Here is a 24,158-nt window from a genome sequence, read left to right on the forward strand (position 1 = left end):
TATCAATGAGGAGGTGACGTCCACAAGGCCACCTGGAACTAATGCAGACCCCAGGTCAGCACCAAGAATTTTAGTATTGGAGTCTCTTTTCCACCGGCATTGTTCTGTCCTCCTGACTTAGGCCCTGGCATATGGAGACACTACAGTGTAGCAGCAAGAATGAGGAACAGAAATTTCATGTGCTTCACCATTCTGACCAAATGACGTAAGACAGGGATGAGCCCACCCATGTCTACAAAGTAAAATACCACTAGAACACAATTTTTATTGAAATTTAATAAAAATTAGTTCCAAAGAACAGACATCCTGAAGCAGTGAGGCAGCTAATTAAATGAACCAGTTAATCTTAAAAGATGGAGTGCTTCACACACCTTAGCCATCCCACACCAAATGATTGATACTGCTTTTCATATCACGTCCTTCCCACTGTCCGTGTGCTTTAGTGAGTCACTCCTCATACTTGTAATTAAAGCCACATTTGCCATCATAGGTCACCTAAGCTCCTTTTGCTCTGAACCCAGTGACATAAAGGTATCAAAATCCACATAAAATGTTTTGTTTTGGGTTGGGTTTTGGGTTTTGGGTTTTGGGTTTTTTTGAGACAGTGTCTCGCTGTGTAGTCCAGGCTGGCCTTGAACTTGTGGCAATCTTCCTGCCTCAGCTTCCGGGCTGCTGAGGTGTGCACCACCACACCCAGTCACATAAAATGCTTAAACAAAAATTTTTATGAGAACACGTCTTTTACAATAGCTAACTTGGACTGATACTTTTTTCATTTTTGAAATTTTCATTTTTTCATTTCCACTTTTGGAATTTCCCCCTTATAAACTGCCTTAAAATCCACTTATAAGCCACACAAGAAATCAGTCATCCTGCCTTATAATCCGGTCAAAGTTGACATACAAGAAATTCAGTGCCCTGCTGGATCACTTACTTTATAAACCAGATGTGAGTCTCCTGACTGAGCTCTTTAAAATCACATCACTGCCCGGTAAGAACCTGTGGGAGCGGCAGTGCGTAATCCCTCAGGTGACCACTGGTGGAGACACACACATTTCTAGTACATAGAATCTTTTTTTGGTACCGAGAATCAAACTCAGGACCTTGCACTTGTCAGGCAGGCGCTTGTGCCACTGAGCTATAACCCCAGCCCTCATACAAATTTTTAAATAGCCCTTAGAGTACTTTCCTGTTGTCCACTTCCTTCCAAATCAAAAGAAAGTGATACATTTTCACCTCTTTGTTTTGTGTGTGAATTTCACCTTCCAGAAATGCAACAGTAAAAGCTAGTGTCTTCCTTTTAGGCTAGAAAATATTGATGTATAGTTCACTGGACTAGGATGGAATGTGATAACTGATTCTGTTGTCCTTTTTTTTCCTGTAGCCTTAGTTGTCTAATAACCAAATCTGTAGTGATTGCAAACCTGGTAGAACTTCACCTTTGAACAGAAAGAGAGGACATAGCAAACTGCAGTGTGTGCTTGGGCAGGGCCAGGAAAGTGAGAGTGACACTCCATCTGCGGCTTTGGATCAGAGCTCGTCTTATTGCTGCGGTGCAGTCGTGCCCCTCCCCGTGTCTGACTGCAGGATTCCTCCTGCCTCCGTGTGATAGCCGTGTGCCTGAGTCGGGGTAGGAACATCTTCCTCCAGGCACGAGGTACCTTAATCCACAAAGAGCTGCACGTGTTTCCCAGGATACGTACGGTGCAGGCCCAGGTCACACGCTTACGAGAGACTCTGGGCTGCTTGCTGCTCTCTCCTGGCTCCTGTCCATCCTTAATGTAACTAAAGGTCCAGTAACTTCCGGCCCGCTCTTCCCACCCACGTCCATTGTGCGCAGTAGTCAGTGACTCAGACAGACACAGGGCAGGAGATGATCCGATCTTCCAGCATCACGCTGATTATCAGGAAGACAAAGTAAAGAAGGAACATGGTGAAGCCCAGGATCTTGTTCATTCTCCATTTGCACGAGGCAATTGAAAAGATGACAAACAGAAGCATGAGGAAGAGCAGAACAATTGCACAGAACAAACCGTTGCTGCTGACTGGAACTGGCTGCAGTGCGTTGATAAGGGAGAAAAGCAGCCAAGGGACCGGCAGGCTGCAAGAGGGAAGACACAGTGTAAATATTCTTAATGTTCATCATAATGCCATGTGCTTCATTAGCATTTTACAGTGTACAAGGCACTGATTTTTCAAACACGCACAAAACTGCGAAGTAGAGGACAAATGATTAGCCGCATTTCGTAATGATGAAATTTAAGGTTCCAGGAAATTAAAGCACTTGTCCAAGAGCTCACAGTGAGAGAGCCGAAATGTAGATGAGTGCTTTGATTCTGAACTGACCTTGTTTTCCCTGCAGCTTCATGACTTCTACACGACTAGCCCAGGTTAAGGGATTTAATTTTTTCTCTAGTGACCAGGGTTCTTGTGTGCCTTTTTACTATCACCCTACTAATTCGCACCTGCATGTATTCAGAGTAAAGGACCAAGTCCAGAACTTGATGGGGAAATGAAAATAACCTCTGGCAAGGTTAGGAGGCTGGGAAAAAGATGGGTACGAGAGGCATTTTAGAGCTGCTGACCCAGCAGGAGGCCAGTGAAAAAAGCAAGAGAATCGAGACTGAAATGATTCCTTTCAGCCTCTCCTCCACCGCCTTCAGCATCTGTATTTGACTGTATTTGAAAATGGAATGGACTGCACTTTTCAATTCATCTACAAATTTCAATCAGTTACATTTCAGACAGCTTTTTTTTAAAGATAAGGTCTTGCTAAATTGCTTAGGCTGGCCTCAAAGTCAAAATCCTCCTGCCTTCACCCCCCAAGTAGCTGGGAGTACAGGCATGTGCCACCATGGCTGGCTTCAGGCAGCATGTTAGTTCTATTACGCCAACTGGCTGTGATAAGTGAAGGGGAGCTACTTTGTCATTTTGGAGAAGCTAACAACATAAATGCCCTTTTATTTCCTGTATAACGAATGAAGCAGAAAGCCAACGAAACGACAGGCATGGTGGCGCACGCCTATAATCCCAGCACTCAGGAGACTGAGGCAGGAGATTCATTACGAGTTCGAGGCCAGCCTGGGCTACAAAGTGAGCTCAAGGCTGGCATGAACTACATAGCGAGACCCTGTCTTAAAAAGACCCCCCCAAAAAAAACAGCAAACAGGCAATGGAGTGTTCTCCAGCTGTATTTAAAATGCCTTGGAAAGTAGTGCTGCCACTCACCCCACGGTGATGTCGAATATGTTACTGCCCACTGAGCTTGACACAGCCATGTCTCCCAGACCTTTCCGAGCAACGATCACGCTTGTGATGAGGTCAGGAATTGATGTGCCTGCTGCTAGAATTGTCAAGCCCATGATCTCTTCCGAAATCCCTATTGTTTCGCCAACCTGGAAAACAGCAACAGTCACAAAAACCATGGCAACAGCAGGTGAAGAACTAACCACATGCTACTGTACTAACAGAGCACCTTTCTAGGAGCCCAACACACTGCCTGAGCGAGAGCCAGAAATGGCCACAGGGAAAAAGTGAAGCTCCTGCCCCAGGCTGCGGGGAACCCATGCTGCTCATCTCTAAACTGGACTAAAAGCTTGAGACCAGATCTGCCCCTCACTGTCATCCCAACGGTTCCCCCGAGAACTGCCTTTCCAAAGATACACTCAAGTTGGCATTTGCATTTCAGAAATGTGGACCTCTGTGGCGTCCTGGAACTAAGGTAGAAGCTGATAAACTGTGACCAGTGCCACACAGACCCTACTCAGGTGAAAAGGCTGGCAAACAGTTACAGTTCTGCTACATGCAGTCCACACAAAAGCCATGCATGCCAGAAGGTGAAATGCTAGAGAGTGCTCAAAGCTGAGCTGACTGTCAGAGCGTGGGGAGAAAGCAGGGAAAGGCATAAGAGGACAAAGCAGCAGGGAAGACACTCGGGGTTCCCTGTCATGCTGTGGTGGGAATGCCATCTAAGGAAAGCCACCCTGAGGAGCACTCACTGGAACAAAAAAAATTTATTTCCTAAGCTTTTATAAGTAAAGTAGAGCCTGCACATATCCACTTGATGTTCGATAGTCCCTAAGTGCTGGAGATTGATCTGAAGGGCAAAGGTGTTCCCATGACCTGCAGGTGCAGGAGTGACTTCCTGCTGTCCACTCACCTGGTGAGCCCACCACACCATGAGGTATGAGAACATGGCTATCCAAATGATGGATCCTAGGAAGGTGATCACAAAAAACTTCCTAGACTCCTGTGGGGAAGTTGGGAAAGGAAGAGAAAGAAGTTGTAGAAGCTGAGGGCCTTTGGGCCTTCGATGGGCACTGGAGAATGAGTGCCCAGGGAACGATCTGGAAATGTCCTCTCCCGGGAGGGCCTTATGATGGATGGAGAAGGACTGGGGGCAGGAGGCTGGGAAGCTCAGCAGCTGCCAGACTGAAGCACACTGTTTGCTGGCCCAGCAGCGGGCCCGTCTAGGCATTCAGTTGGGCTTTTGCAAACCCCGCCACCCCAGCCCCAGAGACAGAGCAGGAGCCACCTCTGAGTGGAAGGCGTTAGTCACACCTTTCCCTTCAGATAAAAATGTTGGCTAGAAATAGCAGCTATCACCCCCAGTTCTCAGAACACCCCCATGAAATGCAGAGATGGTACAGTGGCATGATTCCCAAATGCGAATCAAGGTGTGACTAGTCCATGCTGCTTATCATGGGGGACCTAGGGCACAAGTATGGTCTAAGGCTCCCAATCCCCGTGGAGGTCCCCAGGCGCACGGGCCCCTCCAGAGCCCCAGTCCCATTCCACTTCCTCACAGGAGTAGAGCCCTGCTGTGCTGCTTTTCCCACCTGCTTCCTCTCGAGCTGTGACCCCTGGCTACCTCAAGGCCCTGCAGCCTCCTGGAGACAGCCAGAGAGTGGCTGGGGGCGCTCACCTGCCTCCGGACGTCGGGCACCGTGAGCCACAGCGGGAATACAATGGGCAGGAGGAAGAGGTAAATGGCCTGCTTCTGCCTGGTCTCTGGCCAGTCCAGGGACAGAGGCTCCTCATTTTCCTCCTCATCGTCCTCATCCTCATCCTCATCCTCCTCATCCTCCTCGTCCTCCTCGTCCTCATCATCTTCATCATCCTCTTCGGTGTCTCCTCCGTCACTGCCGCCGTCACCATCTGCATCTTTCTCATTTTCGACTTCTTGATTTTCAGCTTTGACTTCTGGGACTTCAGCTTCACCTTCCCCTTGCAGTTCAGCATCTTCTGTTTGGATTTCATTTTCATGTCCCTGCTCTTCTTTTTCTTCTGCCTCAGTTTCACCTTCACGGTTTTCTCCTTCTGGCTTAGTTTTGTCTTCATGGTCATCTTTTCCTTCTGCTGCCATTTCTCCTTCCCCTTCTGGATGAGCTTCCCCTCCACTTTTCTCCTCAACTTCGCCCTCTTGGCCTGGCGTCTCACCTCCCTTCTCGGTTCCAGCCATGTCTTCCTGCAATCCAGAGCCAACAGGTTAACTTGCGTGTTTCCCTTCCGAGCTTTCTACACGCGCGCACACACGCTTTTTGGTTATTCTCAGCCTATACCTGAACACTTGAAGGAGAAAACTAGTGCAGTTATTTAACAAAATCCCTACAACGGTCCTACCCTGTGGTTGCCGAGCGTTTACTTGGTCATTTCCAGTGATGGAGAACCTGCCACCTAAAGCAGTTCGTGCCATCTTTGACAGCTCTGCTTGGTTTGATATTTATATCAAGCTTCTATCAGAACAAGGCTCATTACCCCTCCACAGGGCAGCTGTCTTGCCTGGGTTAAAGATCCCCAGGCCTTCTGTCTCTCCATGCTGTGACCTAGAGACCCCTCCACTCATTCTCCACCCCTCAAGAGGACATCCCAGCTGAACACAGAGCATGCACGGAGTGGAACCAGGCCATCAGCTCCCTTGTTTTAGATATTAGGCCTCCACGATTGTTGCCTGACATGGCTTGATAGCCTTTGGTAGTCACAACACCCTGCTGAGGCCACTAAAACTCCTACATCATTAAATACAGTATGACCTTACATGTGTCAAGTGAACATACTGTTTACTGCACGTATTTATGTGCCAGGCACCATGATAAATAGCTTCTTAGTAATAACCATTTATCACATTTCTTGAGTCAGTTAATTCATAATACAGATAGAATGACACTCATGTAACAGATGGAGAAATTAGAGTAAACAGAAGCTGAAGAATTTGCCCATGGCCTGCAGAGTTTGCAGGTGACAGGGTTGGGATTTGAAAAGGCAGAGGCCCATTGTTTACTCTTCACCACCAAGACACCCTGCTTTACAAAGGCCAGGACTGAGTGAGACCTTTGTCTCCCAAACCTGGTAGCTAGGGGAGCTTATGAGAAATGTAAATTTCCTGGTCTTCGTGTACAACCTGAAATAGGCTCTCCGAGACTGGACGCTGGTGAGCTAATGCGTCCTGCATGCTCCAGTGCTCTCACTGCAGACCACTGCCCAGGAACCACGGACTGTCCGCACTAAAAGTCACTGACCGTAAGGGGCCTCAGAATACTGTCCCAGCTAACCTATACTATGCCAGTGCAGGCCCTTGAGCAGTTACCTTGGGCTGTGTGCTCGTGAAGCAAATATAAATATGACATCTGTAGCAATCGTCACAGTCTGGCAACGCCCCCAAAGGATGTTTAGTGAGTCTGTATTCTGCTGCTTATTAAAAGCACATGAAATCTTTTAAAACCACTGATGCCCCAGGACCAACCCCAGATACTCTGACTTCATTGGTTGAGGATGGGGCCTGAGCAATTTTTTAAGCTTCCGCGCATTATTTCTAATATGCAGCCAGCCCTGAGAACACCTGGAGAAGCCATTATTACTATCCTCCAATGCCTCTGCCTAGACTTGCAGATGGAGAGGGAGAGGATTTTAGTCTGCAGTCATTCTTGCCCTCCATTCCCATCAGGAACAGACTTTCTGGAAGAGATGACATATCATTAAATCACTAGACATGGCACTGTCATCTCTGAGGACTGTCACCTCCAAAAGCCCCAGCAACACAGAAGTTTCCCATCTTCCATGTTCGAGTCCAGGCACGCCAGTCCCTGGCCACAGCTAACGGGGTAGGAGCTGGATCCCTGGCCTGTGGCTTGGATTGAACAGATTCTCTGTTAAGACCGACAGTCAGTCTGGTTGGTCCCCTATGAACGTGAGGACGGGGCAACAGTTTAGCGTTGTGTACCGATAAGGGGCTCAAAGAAAGCCAGGCTGCCAAGAGAACCAAGGTGCGAGCCTGCTCACAGAGAAGGTCTTGAGGCAGGGCAGCAAACAGAAGGAGAAGCCACCAGGGTCACAGAGGCCCTCACAGGCCTACGTCCTTCTGAGACCAAGCGTCACTCCTTGCGTATGATTCCATAGCCTTTGAACCCATCCACGTGAGTGGCCACAGTGGGCCTGCTCAGGACACTCGGGACACAGGAAGATGGCCTAGATGCTGAACCCTAAAGAACTGGGTTATGAATGAGGCATTGTGCTTCCGGGTGTTGAATAAAAAAACAAGCAGAATGGAACTTGCAAACTGTTTATTTACTGTCAGTCACTCAACCTGACATCTCCCTCTGTGATAGAGACTGAGATGACCCAGACTTGGATCCTGCCTCAGGAACCTCACCGCCTCGTGGGAGAACTAAGAGAGGCTCTGACTATGGAGGGGTAGTGTTAAGAGGCCCAGGACAGATGCAAAGCACGCTTCTGACTTGGGGTGCTCAGGGAAGCTGCCTGGGAAAGGCATTTACGCTGGGCCTGGGGAGCGAGACAAGACGGGACAGTCTGAAGAGGGGTAGGCTTGTGGGCCAAGTCCCCGGGTCAGAGAAGCACAGAGACAAGAAACTCAGTTTGAGCAGAGCTTGGAGGACAAGGAGGCTGCAAAGACAGAGCATCAGGACTGCAGATGAGGAGCAGCAGGACCCAGAAGGTGCCAAGGCCTCACCCAGCGAGCGGCCCCTGCGTCTCAGCCCCCTGGGGTCTGGAGCTGGCTTGTCTCACTGTGCCCTGGCTGCGGAAAACTGACCATTCCTGAGTCCTCACCGTGTGTGGCAGATCACAGTACAAGATGTTCACAGTAAATTGCCTGGCCCCAGAGACACCTATTTTTTTTTTTCAAGTGATTCAGAGAATGGTAAAGCTTACCCTGGGTGGCTCAAACTCACATAGAATTTCAGGCCTCTGGGGAGGAAGTATTTTTGGCCAGAAAGTCCTTCCCTGGGCCTCTTGAATCCCTCCACCTATGCAGAGACTGAGCGCCTACCTGGCCTCCAGGATCCTCCTCCTGATCTCCCTGGACGTCTGGAGCAGGGGCTGGTGTGACCGTGACCGCAGGGAGCTCGGCTGGCTCCTCCTCTTTAAAGGACAAACATGGGTTAGGTCAGAAGCTGGTGAGTGGCTGCAGGACAGCAGGGTCTCAGGAGGTCTGTGTGGGAAATCTCTTGTTGGTAAGAAGAGTAAGATGATAGTGATGTGAGTTGTCCTTGCCCTGTCTCCTGATACCTGCAGAGGGGACAAGGCCACCCCTGCTCCTCCATATCCTGCCATTCTGGCCAAGGATGCTGTGAGCGGCCCTGGCACATGGAGCAGAGAGTGTGCAAAGCTCCCAGTGCTCAGGGTCTAATGGATCCTTTGGAAAGAATCCTGCTGATTTCAAAGGCAGCAGCTACAGGGCCGTAGAATAAGACTGAGGTAAAGGGAGACTTGGAAAGTCCGGAGGGCTACGTTTAGGGACAGGCTCTCACTTCTTAGCTGTGTGGCTTTGAGCAAGTCACTTGACCTCTCAGAGCCTCCTACTGGATTTCTGTGTCACCACACCCCTGGTAGCCTTTACTCTTTGGGGTTGCTGGTTTCAGACCAATCACTACCAACACTGTCCTTGTAGAGAAGTGACAGGAAGAAGAAATAGTCCAACAGAGTCTCATTTGGAATGAGATTTAGCGAAAAAGGAGGTGGGAGCTCAACAAGGCCCTGGCGGTCCTGGCCTGCCCATCAAGGCGAACGCAGAGAAAGCTGGAGGAGCATGCTCAGTGCAGCCATGCGGGAAAGCGCTCACTAGGAGGAGGCGGCAGGGCAGGCTCATTGTCTCACCCGGACTGACTGGCTCAGAAAGGCCAAGCCACGAGCCTACGTCCCTGGTCTGGGCTGGCCGTGACGGGAGGTGGGAGGTGGCAGGAGAAAACCCACTGGTCTGGCCATCCTCTCACCTTCTGCTTTGCTCTCTGCCTTGACCTGGGGTTGGGCTCTGGCCTCTTGAGTCAAACTCTCCTTGTCCTTGGAGGATCGGGCTGCAAACGAGAAAGGAAACACATCTACGACCACTGTCCTGTCCCTGCTGTGCGCCGTCCCCGCTGTGTGACAGGACAGTCAGCTGAGCAGCGCAGCTGAGTGGGCAAGGCCGGCATGCGAGTTCGATGTCTGGATTAGGATCCAGCTAGGCCTATTTATGATGCCCAACCCATCCACTTCTGTCTTAAATTCTTATGCTGTCCTTCACGGCCCTGAGCCTGAACCAGGCACTTCCCCTGTGAAGACCTGTTTCCTTTCTGGTAAAAGGATATGTTTGGACTGAGGAACAACTAAGATTTATTTCCTATATGAGCTCAGCTGATGTCTGTGTGAGTGCTAAATTGAGAAGGGTTTTCGTCCAAGCCCGGTAGAAGAATACACCGGGGTAACTTTGGTGACACACAGAGAATGGAGCCACGAAGGCCGGGAGACATACTTCTGCCACCCTTGAGCTAGACTGCAACTTCTTTTCACTGTCTAGAAATCAGCACTGTCCCAGGCATGCTCTCCCAGGGGGACAGCTGGTGGCCATGTTCATAAGCCATTGCTCTCCAGTTGACCAACAAGCACTTGACCCCAGACACCAGGAGCTAGAGAAGACCTCCCAGATTCTGGTATACCAGCTTTGCTGGAGGCCCAGGACAGCACACACTCAGTGGCATGGCCTTGACTTCAGAGCAAGGGAAACGGGTGGCAACTTCCCTCCAAGGTGACTGTGTTCCAGGGCATGTGTGAGGCACTTTACACAGATCCTTTCGAGGTGGGAGAGGAAAGAGGGACAGAGATGGACAGACAGCTGTGCGTGAGTGCACCTCCCAGCGCGTAGCCTGGAGATGGAAGAAGGGGAGGACAACGGCACAAGTGGGAGGACGATAAGTGCCTGCCATGTGCTCTTGACCCCAGGCTGGAGGTGTCCATGCTGATAAAAGGCAGCGGGAGAACATGACTGCAAAGTGCTGGCCTCAGACATATTTTCTTAGCATGGATTCCCAGCCTGGTCAGCCTGATGCCAGGAGTGTGGCTCCTAGCTCTGTCACTTGTACTATAGCTATGGACCTGGCTGGGTGACTCCTTAACCTCTCTAGACCTGAGACTCTTCATCTGTAAAAATCTTCCAGAGCTGTCAACAGAGTTAGTCACACCATGTGTAAATGTGTTTGAAACAGTTCCTGGCCCTAGAAACCACTATGTAAGGTGGGGGGCTATAACCTCTAGGATCACAGCAGTGATAATTAATAAAGTCGCTGAAAGCCGCTTTCCCACCCAGGAAACAACTCTCATTGACAAGATCCAGTGTTCCAGAAGGTCTGAGTTCTAAGGCACCCTGGAGAGATCTAGTTCCTGATGCAGACACCAGTGAGGAGACTGAGGCAGTACAGGGCAAGAAGCTGGGTGGGCCAACGCTTCTGCCAACTCTTCTTAGGTGGGCAGGAAATAGATAAGCATCTCTGGAATTTCCTCCTCTCCTGTTTCCTAAGCTGTCCAAGTTGGTACAGCCACAGCTGCATCTGCAGAGCCACTGCTGTGGTCCTTGGGCTCCCTCAGTGTCCAGGGGTCCCACAGGTCCTCCTGCGAACCAAGATGTCAGGAGGTTGGCGTGTCACTGGCTCCCTCATCCAGACATCCCGTGCCCCCCGCCCCCGGCAGTGATCAAGCCCTGCGGGCTTCATTGAGCAGAGCGTAGCTGTCACGTAGGAGGTGCCTCAGTTCCTGTCCAGGTGCCGAGAACGTGTGTTGAGCTGACTTGGCCGGAGGGACCGGTGAGAACGAAGTTCTCTTGCGTCCTTCGTCACAAGCCCTCACCTCCCACTCCCCCACCCCCGAGGGGAGCAGGCGGGCTGCAGGTCTCCCGCACGCATCTGAGGGAAACCGCCTAGAGAGGCAGAGTCCTGGGCAGGAAAAGCCCTTCGTGGGAGGTGAGGGTCCAGGCCACAGAAATTGTCTCTTCCATGATCCGTCCTGTGGCAGATCCCTGGAAACATCTGGATGGCCATCTGGAAATAGCTTGTGACACACAAACACGTGTCTGGAGAGTCAGGGAAGAAGGCCCTGGGAGGCCCCAGCCCCTCCTGGACAGAGAGTCTCAGGGTGCAGAGTCAGGTGCGTCTCTCTGAGCAGCATTGCACACCAAGCACGCTGGTCTCCCTGGGTGACTGTGGCAGGTCCCAAAGCGCCTTCTCCTCACATGCCCTCTCCCTCCCTGCGGCCGGATCATCTCCTTAGCATCAATCTCCTCTGTCCTCGGCCTGGCCTGGACATCACATAATCCCGTTAGGACAAGTAGGCCAGCAAGCAACTTGGTCTGGCAGTGGCCAGGCAGGGAGCCCCGCTCCCGTCTGAATCTTTATCTTCAGTGTTTCCTCCGGGAGTGGCCAAGCATGGCCCAAAAACACAGCTTCCTTCAGTGGCCAGGCAAGGCACCCCAGCACTCACCACCCGGAGGCTGCTGGTGCTGCACATTCAGCTCCGGAGCCCCAGGGCCTGTTTCTCCAGAGCTGATACTTGAGGGTGACCTCTGTCTCCTGGGGGTTCTCAGGAGCGTTTCATCGCCTCGTCTCTGGTGCTGCTTGTCACAGGACATTATACTTGGCTTAAACAAACCTGACACCCAGTGTGTGTCTGATGAAAATTCTGAGCCTCTAAAGTGTGTTCCTGAACTAGGAAGGTAAGTCAGGTGCCCACAGGCTCCGGGGCTCTTTCTACCCTGTCATTTTCGGCTCAGCCCTCAGCTCTCCTGCCCACTGCACACAGCCTATGGCCGTTCCCAAGGGGCCAGCCTTTCTCTGATGGCTTCCTCCTTGGGCCCAGAAAACGGGGCTGAGGAGAGCAGGACTGGCCCCATGAGGTACCACAAGAGCCTGAGGAGCACGCTGGGCAGCTCTGGAGAAGGAGACAGAGGCAGTGCTTGCAAGGTAGGTGATGAGACTCTGCTACTGCTGTCGTTTGGCAAGTTTGGAGTTGGTACGCACTGCTCTTTGGATGCAGTCTTACCTCCCCAGCCTCACAGGTGTCCCTGGCAGCTTCCAGGGTGGCCCTCAGGATTCCCGGCTGGGTGTGAGGTGAGCAAGCTTCTTGCACTGACTACAGAGCAGAGGGCGGAGCCACACCGAGCTCCAGGTCCTAGAGGAAGGGTCCCTGGAAGCATCTGGCTGGGCAGCCTGGACTAAGCCACCTGGCTGGAGACACTCGGGGAACACAGGGCTGGCCCAGCACAGACCCGGGCAGGGCACTTGGTGCTCGTGGCCTACCTTCAGGTGAACCCCTTCATTTCACAGGGAGGCGTGCTGAGGCAGGGAAGTAATACGACACGGGAACCTGAGGACTTTCGCATCCATGTTCCACGTGGCCCTCGCGGTGAGTTCCCTACCCTGTCGCTTCCCTGTCTCCCAGGCTGTCTGACACTTACCTCCCACTCTATTCCCTGCCGGCTCTTCTCTTCCCACCCTGAGCCCGCGGCCTCTCACCCCTGCAGGTCCCAGCGCTTCTGCAACTGCAGGAGGGCAGACCCGCAGGTGTGGGCGGCCTTGCTTACCTTCCCCCAGGGGGTCCAGGCTGTGGAGCATGAGCTGGTAGATGGTGGTACGGATGGTGCTGTTGTGCAGCGAGGCGGAGCTGCTCCCTCGGGACAGCGCGAACGGGAGCTGAGCAAGGGGAGAGCCGCACAGGCCTCAGTGGGCCCCTGCCCAACCGGGGAGGAGCCACACAAGGGCCTCACCGCCTGCTTCCTTCCTGCAGGGGTCAGGGATCAGCCCTTATTCTGGCTACCCGCTTCCTTCGCCCACGCTGCTTTCCCCGCCAGCGACCACTTCGCTCCTCCAGGCCCCGCTCACTCTGTGTCCTGCCCAAACCCCAAGGGCTTAGTGAAAGCAGACCACGCATATTAAGAATAGCGCATTCCCCAGGGCTTGAACCCCTGCAAGTGCACCCTCCTAGAAACACCCTCTGACCTACACCCCACAGACAGACCCTCTGCACACAGGCACAGCCCTCTTCGGCCCACAGAGCACCATGATTTATCACTGCCTCCCCTCCAGGAGAAGCAAGGCTGGGATCCCCATCTACAGAAAAGCAAAGAAAATTCCAAGAAGCTAAGAGGCGAATCCAAGGTCATGCCGGGAGTAAATGAAAGTCAGACGGGCCCCCAGGGCTGGTGACTGCCAGCCCCGCTCTACTTTCTACCTCCTGCTCAGAGACCTTCACGGGCACCCGCACATCCTTACTGTACACAGATGGGGCACGCACGCACTCACAGTGACACACAGCGAAATGCCGTCTGATTTACAACGCAGCATCCCCAGACAGCCGTTGGCACCTGCGCAGGGTTCTCCCCGACCTCTCTGTCTGAACCCCTCTGCCATCTAGTGGCTGTGGTCACGTCTTGCAACAGGACTGGAGATTTTCTTTAGGCGAGGGAGATTGTAGAACAAGGCTGCTCCTTTCAAAGTCCCCACAGTTCTTTCCCCGTACCCCATAGGCCAAAGGCAGTGAGAGTTGCGTTTTAGAAATCTCAGCCCCTCCTCCTCCCTCCAGCACCCCTCATATTTTTGCCTTAGTTTCAGGGCTGTCTAAAACCACAAGTCATGAAGCTTTTATATCAAACAGTCATGCAAAACTGGGGCTGGAAACTAGGACTTGGGTTCATTTAGGCCAAAGAGTCCTTTTACAGATGCAGAACCTGAGGCCCAAGGCCACATCGCAGGCTAGTAACAGCCAGCTGTAACATTGAAGATGCGGCTCCCAAATTAGAACTCCTGGAAGGCCACCTGAGGAGAGGTGACAGCTCCTGGCAGCACAGGAGCTTCCTAGGCCTGAGCCCAGCCAGGCTGCACAGTGCCCTGGTCTGTGGCTACACAGAGACCCTGCGATGTCCCCACTGGCAGACTCTGCACAGCACCCACCTTCAGCTTCTTTTGGTCCTGGTGCTCATCTGCTGCAACGGCCTCATCGCCCGGCTGCAAACAAGGACAGTGGGAACCAGAGACAGGAGTCAGGAACTGTCACACAGAAATCCTCACCCTCTGTCCCTGTTCCCCACTAGCCTAGGGAAACCTCAAGGGAACGCAGAAACCCACCCAGGGATGGCCGGCCTCGGAAAATGGTTTGACGTGTCCGAGGCCTTCAGATGCACCGTCCTTCCACTGCCCTTGCACACTGCGGGTGCTCCTGCCCTGTCAGCCACACACTTTCCCTTTCCACTCCTACCAGTCTCTACTCGATCACCTCACTCTGGGATGCTAAGGGTGATGCTCATTGCTAGGGGTTTTTGTTGTTTCCTTGGTTTACTTTTGGAGACACTGTCTCACTACATAACCTAGGCTGGACTTGAATTCAAAATCCTCCTTCCCCAGCCTCCCGAGTACTAGGATTATGGGTGTGTACCACCGCACCTAGCTACTATGATACTCTTTTGTTAGATACTTGTTCTTTTCCTCTAATTTATTTGTGTATTAACAAACATAGCAGTAGTTCAATAAATGCTTATTAAGTGACTGAATAGATTAACTGTTCTCCAAATGCACTTAATCTGTTCCAGCTCCTCCTCCTGTTCATGCCCTTTTCCCTGCCTAAAATGCCTTCTCCATTCCTCTCTGCTTATGGAAATCTTACCCATTTTTTCCCCAGAAGATTCAGGATGAATTCCTGTCTAGAACGTTCCCAGAGCCCCCTTTGCCACACACACCCCCCTCCACCTCGCTCCTCCACAGCTGCACAGAACAGAGAGCGCGTTCTGTGAGGCTGACACCTAGCTGTGTGGTCACACAAGTGCAAGTGTCCGTGGACGCTGTGGGGCCGCCAGCCGGAAGCAGGAGAGCTGATACAGAGGAAGTGGCAGAAAGCCCACAGTGCTCGCCGGCTGCACCACCTCTTGTCACTTCGCAGTCACAGCCTTGCGATACCATTTGAGCTTTTTTTTTTTAAGTCATTGTTAACTTTTCCCACAATGCATTGTCTACCTAGCATAGTAAACCTATGCTGTCCTCTCTATTCCCCTGGCCTGTGGCATAGTGTGTTGTATACAGTAGGTGCTCGGTAAATGTGAGGGGATTGCATAGCTGCTTCCAAGTGCCCTCTGGTACTGTGTGTAGGCAGCCCGGTCACTCGTGTTGCTACAGTATTGTTTTTACCTCCCCAGTGCTTCCCTCCCTGTGCCAACCTCCACTGCCGAACCACAAGTGAATTTTCTCTTCTCTGTTCTCTGTTCATCCAAGAAAACATAAAAAATAGTGTGTGATTCCTGGCCATCCCCCCACCACCCAAATCGTTCAGTTCTTTTTTCTTTTTTTTTTTTTATTTTTGAAACAGGATCTCACTATGCCGTTCAGTCTGGCCTTGAACTCACTGCAGTCCTCCTGCCTCAGCCTCCCAAGTGTTGGAATTACAGGCACATGTCACCACGCCTGGCTCAGTTCTTGTTATAAGCATTGAGAACCTGCTGTTTATGCAGTGCTATGCTGGTGGCTTAGGAATAAAAGATGTTTAGGACATGGCTTCCCTGTCCAGAAGGTAACGGAGACAAACATAGCACAGATGCAAGACAAAGCAGAATGTGGTTCATGAGATGATGGGCGAAGACAAAGGCATTGTGCTGATCTGGGCCAGGGAGGCTTCAGGTAGAGGTAGAACCTGAGTAGTTTTGAAGGGTGGGGAAGGTTTAAGGGCCTGAATACACACCACTGAATGCATGAGAGGACATACATCCAAAGCAGAGCAGAAATGCCCAACTAATCTGCAGGGGGCGCTGTTCGCTTTAACGTGCTCCTTAAAGCTTTCATGACACACCTGTAAGTCTACTGGGACATAGGAGACTACCCACCTCACCCCCATTGTCCCAGCCAATCCTCTCCCACTGAGTTCTCTTTAGAGACGGAGAAGTGCGGAGCCCAGGCTGCCCGAGGGGGCTGCTTGGATCTGTCCCCAGGGAGGAAGCAGGGCAAGACAGCTGATCTTTGCCCGAAGTACACAGCCCTAACGGTCTCTCTGCTGTTCAGATTCATTTAAACTAAAATCCTTCTCTCTCTGGGCTCACTGTACCTGGCTAACCTAGTTTTGGAAGTCTTTCCTAGCAGCCCCATGAACCAGGCAAGGCTATCGTGATAGATGAGGAAACAGCAGCAAAAAGGTCCCTTGACCCGTCCACACTCACAAAGGGAGTGGCAGACCCCTCCCAGTCACCTAATCTCCACTGAGAGGGGTTTTTCATTTTTTGGTCTGAGATTTTCATGTCTTAGTTTTATGTGTGTGTATGTGTGTGTGTGTATGTGCACGCGCGCACACGTGTGTGTTGTTTGTTTTTACTAAGTTCCATTTCTTTTCCCAAGCATAAGTAGGGAACTGATCTATACTTCCCTACTGACTCTTCCAAAGTATTGACACTGCAGGGAAACGGGTGTGAAGGCCTGTCCACATTTGGGTGTGGCTGACGTTCTGGCAAGAAGGTATTTTGTGAAGATGCCTGTCACAAATACATTTCAGTATGAAATTAGTGTAAAAACATTGAGGTGCTTTACAACCTTTTTTCATACTAAGCCTTTGAAACCTGGCGTCTGTTTTTTACTGACAGCACATCTCAGACTGAACTGGCTCCATTCAAGGATTCAAGCTATATGTAGCTGATAGCCACCAAACTGGCCAGCTGTAGTCTCGCCTCAGTCTCCTTCTGCTGGCCTCTGCTTGCACTGGCAAGACCCTTGACCCCTTCCTCAACCAATGAACTCCTGCGTGTCTTCCCAGATTTGGCTAAGCAGCACCTCCTCCAGGAAGCCTTCCCCTACTTGGGTGTGCTGAGCTGTCCACTCTCAGCAGGGCTGAACCCCCTACATACTCGCCTTCCACAGGGTCTTGCAACTATTGGTTTTCCCACTCTGTCTTTGCCACTGAGGAGGATTTACTGTGGTGCTGATGAAGCTTAAGCTTCAGGGCCTCTCTCTCCCCAACACATCTCCCTTCCAAGACTTGCATCTAATTTTGTAGCGATGCTTTTATATTCTTTTGCCTAATGAGCGTCCGTTCCCACAAAGCTTGGATCAACTCCAGCTCCTCCATTAATGCGAGTTTAGAGCCCAGCCTGGGCCTTATTGATCACGGTACCCAGACCTGACACAGGCCTAGCACGGGAGGAGTCAGAATGAATGAATGCCGGGATTGTTTAGTGCCGAGTCCTGGACTATCTTGCGCTCTCCGCAGAGCACCTGTCAGCTGCTGATGGTAATTACTGCAATTTGTTAATGATCACAAATTTCTGCCTCCAGTGTGGCCTTGTTCCCAAACTTCAGGCCGGTTTGGGTAACTGCCTCCTGGACAAATCCACTTGGTGGGACCCAGGGACCCAGACTCAGCATTCCACAGTGAGAGCTCCCGAGTCCCTAAACCTGTCCTTCCTCTCGGTGACGGAACCAGGTCATCTCCAGATGATTCTGTCTTCAAAACACCTCTCAAATGCATGCATTATGTATGTGTGCTCTTCATGTGTGTGTGTAGCAGTCCTCACCCATCCAGTTGCACTTGCCTTTATTTTAGCTGTGGTTGAAGATTATTAACTGGACATGTGCAGAAATGAACAATGCATAGGTTTTAACTTGTGCGTGTGATGAAGTATCACAGTGTGTCCGTGCTGTGTGTGCTGCCCGTCCATAGCTGCTTGGCAGGTGTCTTGGCTCTCACTGACTGTCCCCGTAGCATAGTGCTTGTGAGCCAGTGACTCTGCTTTTGTCTTAAAATGGCATCAAAGTATCTTAAACTGACATCACTGAGGCTGGAATTTGGATATGTCAAAGAAAAGTAGTAACGGGAATGATATACAGATAGTCTGGCATCCACAGTTTCAGGCATGCTCTGGGTCTCAGAATGAATACTCGGATACTAGCGGACCAGTGTGTGTGGACTGCTGGGTGCTCAGGGCAGCTCCCTAACTGGCCTCCCTGCTCCTTCCTGCTTCCACTCTTGTGTCCATGATGCAGGGAGAGGTATTTTATTTTATTTTATTTTATTTTTGTCTTTTTGAGACAGGGTCTCCCTATGCAGTTTAGGCTGGCCTTGAGCTCGCTTTGTAGCCCAGGCTGGTCTCAAACTCACAACGATCCTCCTGCCTCAGCCTCCTGAGTGCTGGGATTATGGGCGAGCACCACCACGCCCGGCTTGGTAGGTTTCTTTCTCTCTCTTTTTTGTATTTGTCAAGGTTATCTTTTTTTTTTTTTTTTTTTTTTTTTTTTGTTAGGAAGAGGCATTTTAAATAGGACTCTTGTTACATCGTTTTCCTGGTGAGCATCAAATAAAATTCAAACTCTGTGTCTGATCCCCAGCTTCCACCCTGTTCCGAAGCTGCCCTGCCCCGCTCTGCCCATGTTCATGAACCCCCTGGCCTCCCTTCTTTCCTACACTGTGCCAAGCTCCCGCCAGCCCCAAGCCTTTGCCAATGCTTCTCCCTCTTCTGGGATTTCGTGCCCAGTTCTCTTCTCATTCTGCAGATCTGTTTTTGGGCTACCTCTCCCCTAAAGGCCTCCCCTGCACTCCCTCACCAAAGGAGGCTCACTCTACAGTCCTGTTCCGTCACATTCACTCCTTTTCCCTCAGAGCACTTGTCATATCCTGAAGTTAGCCAGGTGTGATGGCACACACCTGTAATTCCAGCCCTCAGGAGGCTGAGGCAGGAGGATCACTAAGATTTCAAGGGCAGCCTAGGCGTATAGTAACTTCAAGGCCAGCCTGAACTATATAGTGAGACTGTGTCTCAAAAAACCTAACTAAATAAATAACCATCTTATCTTACTTATCATCCATATGCCTATTCACTCACACTAAAAACTTGTTTATTGGTTTCATATTTCCTCTTTTTTTTTTTTGTTTTATTTTTTGTTTTATTTTTTTTTGGTTTTTCTCCGGTACCGGGAACCGAACTCACGACCTTGCGCTTGCCAGGCAGGCGCTTTTGCTGCTGAGCTAAATCCCCAGCCCCTTTTTTTGGTTTTATATTTCCAGTTGGTTTTGGGCAACAGAGAATCTAGAAATCATGCTGCTCTTCATGGAATACCATAAATGTCTAATTTCATATTTAATCCCATCGTACACACCAGGAGAAAACATTACTATGTGGTATACATGCATACATGTAAAATCTCAACCACAGACACATACATGTCCTGGAAAACGACATCCTGCTGGACTGGGCACGATCAGATGTCTCAGTTTCTCTGTTGCTGTTTGTCTCTTGTGCATTCATTTTGTCATCTGCTAGCATGCAGTAGCAGGTGACCACTGAAAACTTAAGCAAATCATAGGAGTTCAAGTTCAAGACCAGCCCGGGCAACTTAGAAGAGAGGGCTAGGGGCTGCTTCCTATCTACAGCCTACTATCTTTACAGCAGCCGGCTGGCTATTCAGGCCACTCACAGGAGCCCACGGGATAGGCATCAAACGGAAGGACCAGCCCCCACAGAAGCACTGGGCTCATCTGCCTAGAGTCTGGTCAGGTAGTATCATAAAAAATCCTGCCAGAAAGAAAATAGCCTGAGTGTATTCAGGAAGCAGTGGCAGGTTTTCCCCTGGAGTTTTACAGTCTCAGGTACACTGTGCGGAGGAATGTGGACACAGTTTCCAAAAGGCCCCAGACAAAGCCTGTTCCCTGGCTTGCATCCCTTTTTGCTAAGTTGCCCAGGCTGGACTCAAACTTGCAATCGTCCCGCCTCAGCCTCCAGAGTAGCTAGGGTTACAGGTGTGCACCGGTATACCCAGCTAGCTTTGAATCTTCTTTATTTCAGCCACTGTCAAAAGAGAGACTCCAAAACACTATTATAAATATCTATGATCAATACTAAATCGCTTACTTTTTCTTTATTCTTCAGTGAATTCTTATTCGAGCCCCCTCCCCTGCAAAACCCTTTATTCTGAGTCTGGAAAAAAAGTGAAGTAAAAGGTTCCCCAGCTCAGGGACTCAACAGACTGGCTGCGGACTCTGCTGGCTGTTCGGGCGGAGAACACTTGTGAACGTGCTGCTTTTAGGAAAATACCCACGGCCACGCCCACTTACTTGTTTACGGTCAGTAGCTGCTTTCTCACTACAGGGAGAGTGGAGGAGGCATCACAAAGACTGTAGGGCTACAGAGTCTAAACTATCTACTGTCTGGCCTTTAAAGGTCTGCTAACCTCTGCACTAAGTCATCCTGTCTACTTCACAAGCCAGCCACCTGAAGCCTGTTTGAAAAGCGAAGTGATTTGTGGCACGTTGCACAGGGCTCCCTTCATTGCAGTTAACTCTCTCCATGCTTGGCCCTTCCTTTGGTTTTATTTATTTATAGTCGTTTTATTTGTCGCACTGCTAACAAGCAATGTGTTGGTTGCCTTGACTTGCCCACTGAATCGATAGAGTTAGAGGTAATGGGTGGAAATCCAGACATCATGAGATACATAGATATATAGATTTTTTTTTTTTTTTTTTGGTCTTTTTGAGACAGGGTCTCGCTATGCAGTTCAGGCTGGCCTTGAGCTCACTTTGTAGTCCAGGCTGGTCTTGAACTCGAAACGATCCTCCTGCCTCAGACTCCCAGGTGCTGGGATTATGGGTGTGCACCACCATACCCGGCTGACATCGTGATATATGATTGGTAATAAGGACCACAGCTAATTAGCTGTGTGGCTTTGGCTGAGTGCATTATCCTCTCTGAGCCTCTGTTCTCTCATCTGCAAAGTAGGGATAACAATCTAATCTTGTAGGGCCCCGTGAGAGTTCGCTGGCCCTGAATGTATGCGGTAGGCCCGCTGAAGCATGGATTCCTGCTCCAACTCCTTTCTGCCCTGAAACTCCAAAGCTTCTGAGAAAAAGGAACAAATACCTGTGGAGCTTCTGCTAGGAATAACATGCCAGGCTCAGCCCCTCGGGAGATACAAAGATTGTTCCCCCACTGAGTGGCAGTGACGTATCTGACACAGTGTCTTCCCTTCTCTACCCTCTGCCCCTAGGCTGGTGGCAGAGGAAGGTGGAAGGCAGCCTAGGTGTCCTTCTGCCTCTGTTTCTCTCTGACATGCCATCCTTCCCCTGTCCCTGGCTTCGACTTCCCAAGCAGCTGTGGCTGTGACTTTATACCCATCTCCCCACATCCCTGCTGTTCGGCCCTCATCTACCCTGTGCACAGCACCGTTCTCTCTGACTTCTTTATCTTTGGCACCTGGACTGACTGAAGAAGTCCATTTTCCCTAGCTCTTGCCTTCCCCAGGTGATGCTTTAACAAGGGACCCATTTTCAGCGAGAGGCGGGCACCATAAGTGTGAGGAAGGATATAAGCAACGTGTGTTCATTTTCCCAGTTAAAGTTTCATAGTTAAATTGCTTTGGAAGGCTAAGGGCACATTTACATTAAATCATAAGAAGGAAAAGAGCCAGGTGTGGTGGTGCATGCCTGTAATCCCAGCACTTGGGAGGCTGAGGCAGGAGGATGGTTGCAAGTTCAAGACCAGCCTGGGCTACAAAGTGAGCTCAAGGCCAGCCTGAACTGCATAGTGAGACCCTGTCTCAAAAAGACAAAAGAAAAGAAAAGAAAAGAATCATAGTTGACTAAATCAAAGATTGGGTCTTCACAGAATGGCTTCAGGAATTCAGAACACAATGGCTTGCTCCCAGATTGCCGGCAAATTAAGGTATAATTTATTTCCCTCTAACCAAATCATAGGTCTTAGCCAGCTGGACATAGACATAAAAATATAAACAAAAGTAGTTCCTTCTTTCTAGCTATAAGAAACCCTGGGGTGGAACTCAAATTCACAAGTATTTAAAAACCATTTTTAAATAGGTATGGAGCCAGATGTGGTGGCACATGCTTGTAATCCCAACTCCTGGGAAGCTGAGGCAGGAGGATTGCTGGGAGTTTGAAACCAGCCTAGGCTGCATAGTCAGTCCTGGGCCAGATGAACTACAAAGGAAGACCCTGTTTTAAAAAAACAAATGATGATGATAAACAGCTATTGTTCTTGAGTTATTTGGACTACTTTTTATTTTTGTTCTTTTTTTTTTTTTTTTTTTGGTTTTTCTCTGGTACCGGGAACCGAACTCACAACCTTGCGCTTGCCAGGGAGGCGCTTTTGCCGCTGAGCTAAATCCCCAGCCCCTGGACTACTTTTTAGAAGGTGGACAGTAGTAATGGTAAATCCTGCATACATACAGGTATTTAATTTTAAATACATATGGATTTGCTTTCAAGTATAGCCAGAAATTCAGCTTGCTGTTCAAAAATAATGCTGCCAATTAAAAATCATCCTGGATCTGTTTCAACAAATAATGAAGAACGCAATCAGCACCCTGCTTACTGCTTGGGAAAAAGTTGTCCCCAAAGCCCCTGAAGCATCTGAAGTAGGGTATACATTCTCCTTTGAAATCACAGTTCTACTTCAGGTGCTTGGCAAGATTTGCTTTGAGAGTCTAATAACTCTGATAAAAAAAGAAAATCCGCAAGGTGTGGAGTTTAAATAAGAGCTGCATTACTGTGAAGGAGCTGGAAGCAAGTTGGAGGCATTTTGACAGCTGCTGGCGCAGGCCGTGTCATGACTTTTCTCAGAGGAGAGACCACAATTTCGGGGCCACCCCCCTCCTGGCCAGCCCTGGGGATGTCGTGAGGAAGGAGGACCCAGCTTCTTCGTCTTAAAAGTTTGCAACCCTCTGAGCCTCCCTTTCTTTCTAAGCCTGTGGCTTCCTAGAGCAGCAGTCAGATGGGAAAGAGAGCAGAATGAGGAGAGAGGAAGCTGGGGTCTGACTTGTGGGCTCTGTGGTCCTGAGCAGGACAAATCTACTTTCCCCGCCATCTGCAAAGCAGGCGGAGGAGCTCAGTCCATCAGCTCAAATAACCGTGTCCTGGGTCCTGCCCAAACTAACTTACTTAGACGCAGGGCATGATCACAGACTGGCAGAACTGGACAAGCCTTTAGGTGACAAGTTGGACTCTGTCATTTCCCCTAAAGAGGGGAAGGGGCCTGTCCAAGGTCACACAGTTAATTAGAGGTAGAACCGGATTAGAATCCTGGTGTCCCAGCTCTAGTTGGTGCTCTGACCAGAACCTCATGTTATTTCAGAAATTCCACAGGAAATGCGTTTAATCTCTCTTGGCCCTCATCCCTCCCAGACATTGCTGCTGAGTTTGGTCTCCATCCTGCCCACTCATCAAAACTGCTCTGGATTAAGAAGCTAAGTCCTTGTACTCTTTGCACGCAAGGAGCAGGATGGAAATGGGGTCTTTCTTCCCTAGGGTCCTCTTCCTCTAGAGTTTCAAAGAATGAAAACTTTTGAGATAAAGTTTCCATGGTTACTTGGCCAATTTAATCTCACCTTCCGGTCACTGAATCATCTAGTCCCGTTAGCATAGCTCAGCAAGGGGACAGAGAGTTCTTAGGGTCAAGAAGCCCTGGGATTGGTGTCTGGGCCCCAGCTACACAGAGAGGACTTCTGTCCCCAAGGCTGGCTTGTTGGTAGATGAGCAGAGCTCCCACCTCTCCTAATATTAAGAAACAAAAATTAGCCAGGTGTGGTAGCGCACACTTGTATTCCAGCACCCAGGAGGCTGAGGCAGGAAGATTGCCATGCGTGGAAGACCAGCCTGGGCTACGTAGTGAATTCAAGGACAGCCTACACTCCAGTATGAGACCCTGCCTCAAAAAAAAAAAAAAAAAAAAAAAAAAAAAAAATTAAAATTAAAAACCCCTGCATTTTCTCAGACCCCATCCAAGCCAAATACCCACTCCCTAGTACACAAGTCTGGACACGACTGAATGAAAGTGAGGGTGCAGCATAAACCCTGAGCCCCATGGGGGTGGGAAAGATGATCATTTTTCCCAGCCTGGTATCTCCTTGGCCTTTCCCCAGCTTGGGATTCAA

The 24,158-nt window shown here is 50.1% G+C and overlaps 1 protein-coding gene across 5 annotated transcripts in view; it reads right to left on the reverse strand.

The window, feature by feature from the left end:
* Slc24a1 (solute carrier family 24 (sodium/potassium/calcium exchanger), member 1) overlaps positions 1-24,158 on the reverse strand; it is a 31,003-nt gene that overhangs the window by 4,697 nt on the left and 2,148 nt on the right. The window contains exons 2-9 of one of the 5 annotated variants that reach the window (XM_005393714.2): positions 14,208-14,261; positions 12,842-12,950; positions 9,228-9,308; positions 8,285-8,376; positions 4,925-5,467; positions 4,160-4,249; positions 3,229-3,395; positions 671-2,101 (exon numbers count right to left, since the gene is read on the reverse strand). In XM_005393714.2, the coding sequence (XP_005393771.1) occupies positions 1,852-2,101; positions 3,229-3,395; positions 4,160-4,249; positions 4,925-5,467; positions 8,285-8,376; positions 9,228-9,308; positions 12,842-12,950; positions 14,208-14,261 (1,386 nt within the window). In that variant the 3' untranslated portion in view covers positions 671-1,851. Of the gene's footprint in view, positions 1-670; positions 2,102-3,228; positions 3,396-4,159; positions 4,250-4,924; positions 5,468-8,284; positions 8,377-9,227; positions 9,309-12,841; positions 12,951-13,559; positions 13,764-14,207; positions 14,262-24,158 lie in introns of those variants that run through there. The other 4 variants (XM_005393716.2, XM_005393715.2, XM_013518968.1 and 1 more) reach the window with 4 other exon arrangements.

The sequence above is a fragment of the Chinchilla lanigera genome, unplaced genomic scaffold (assembly GCF_000276665.1).
Source record: "Chinchilla lanigera isolate Chin_1 unplaced genomic scaffold, ChiLan1.0 scaffold00049, whole genome shotgun sequence".
NCBI classification, from domain to species: Eukaryota; Metazoa; Chordata; class Mammalia; order Rodentia; family Chinchillidae; genus Chinchilla; species Chinchilla lanigera.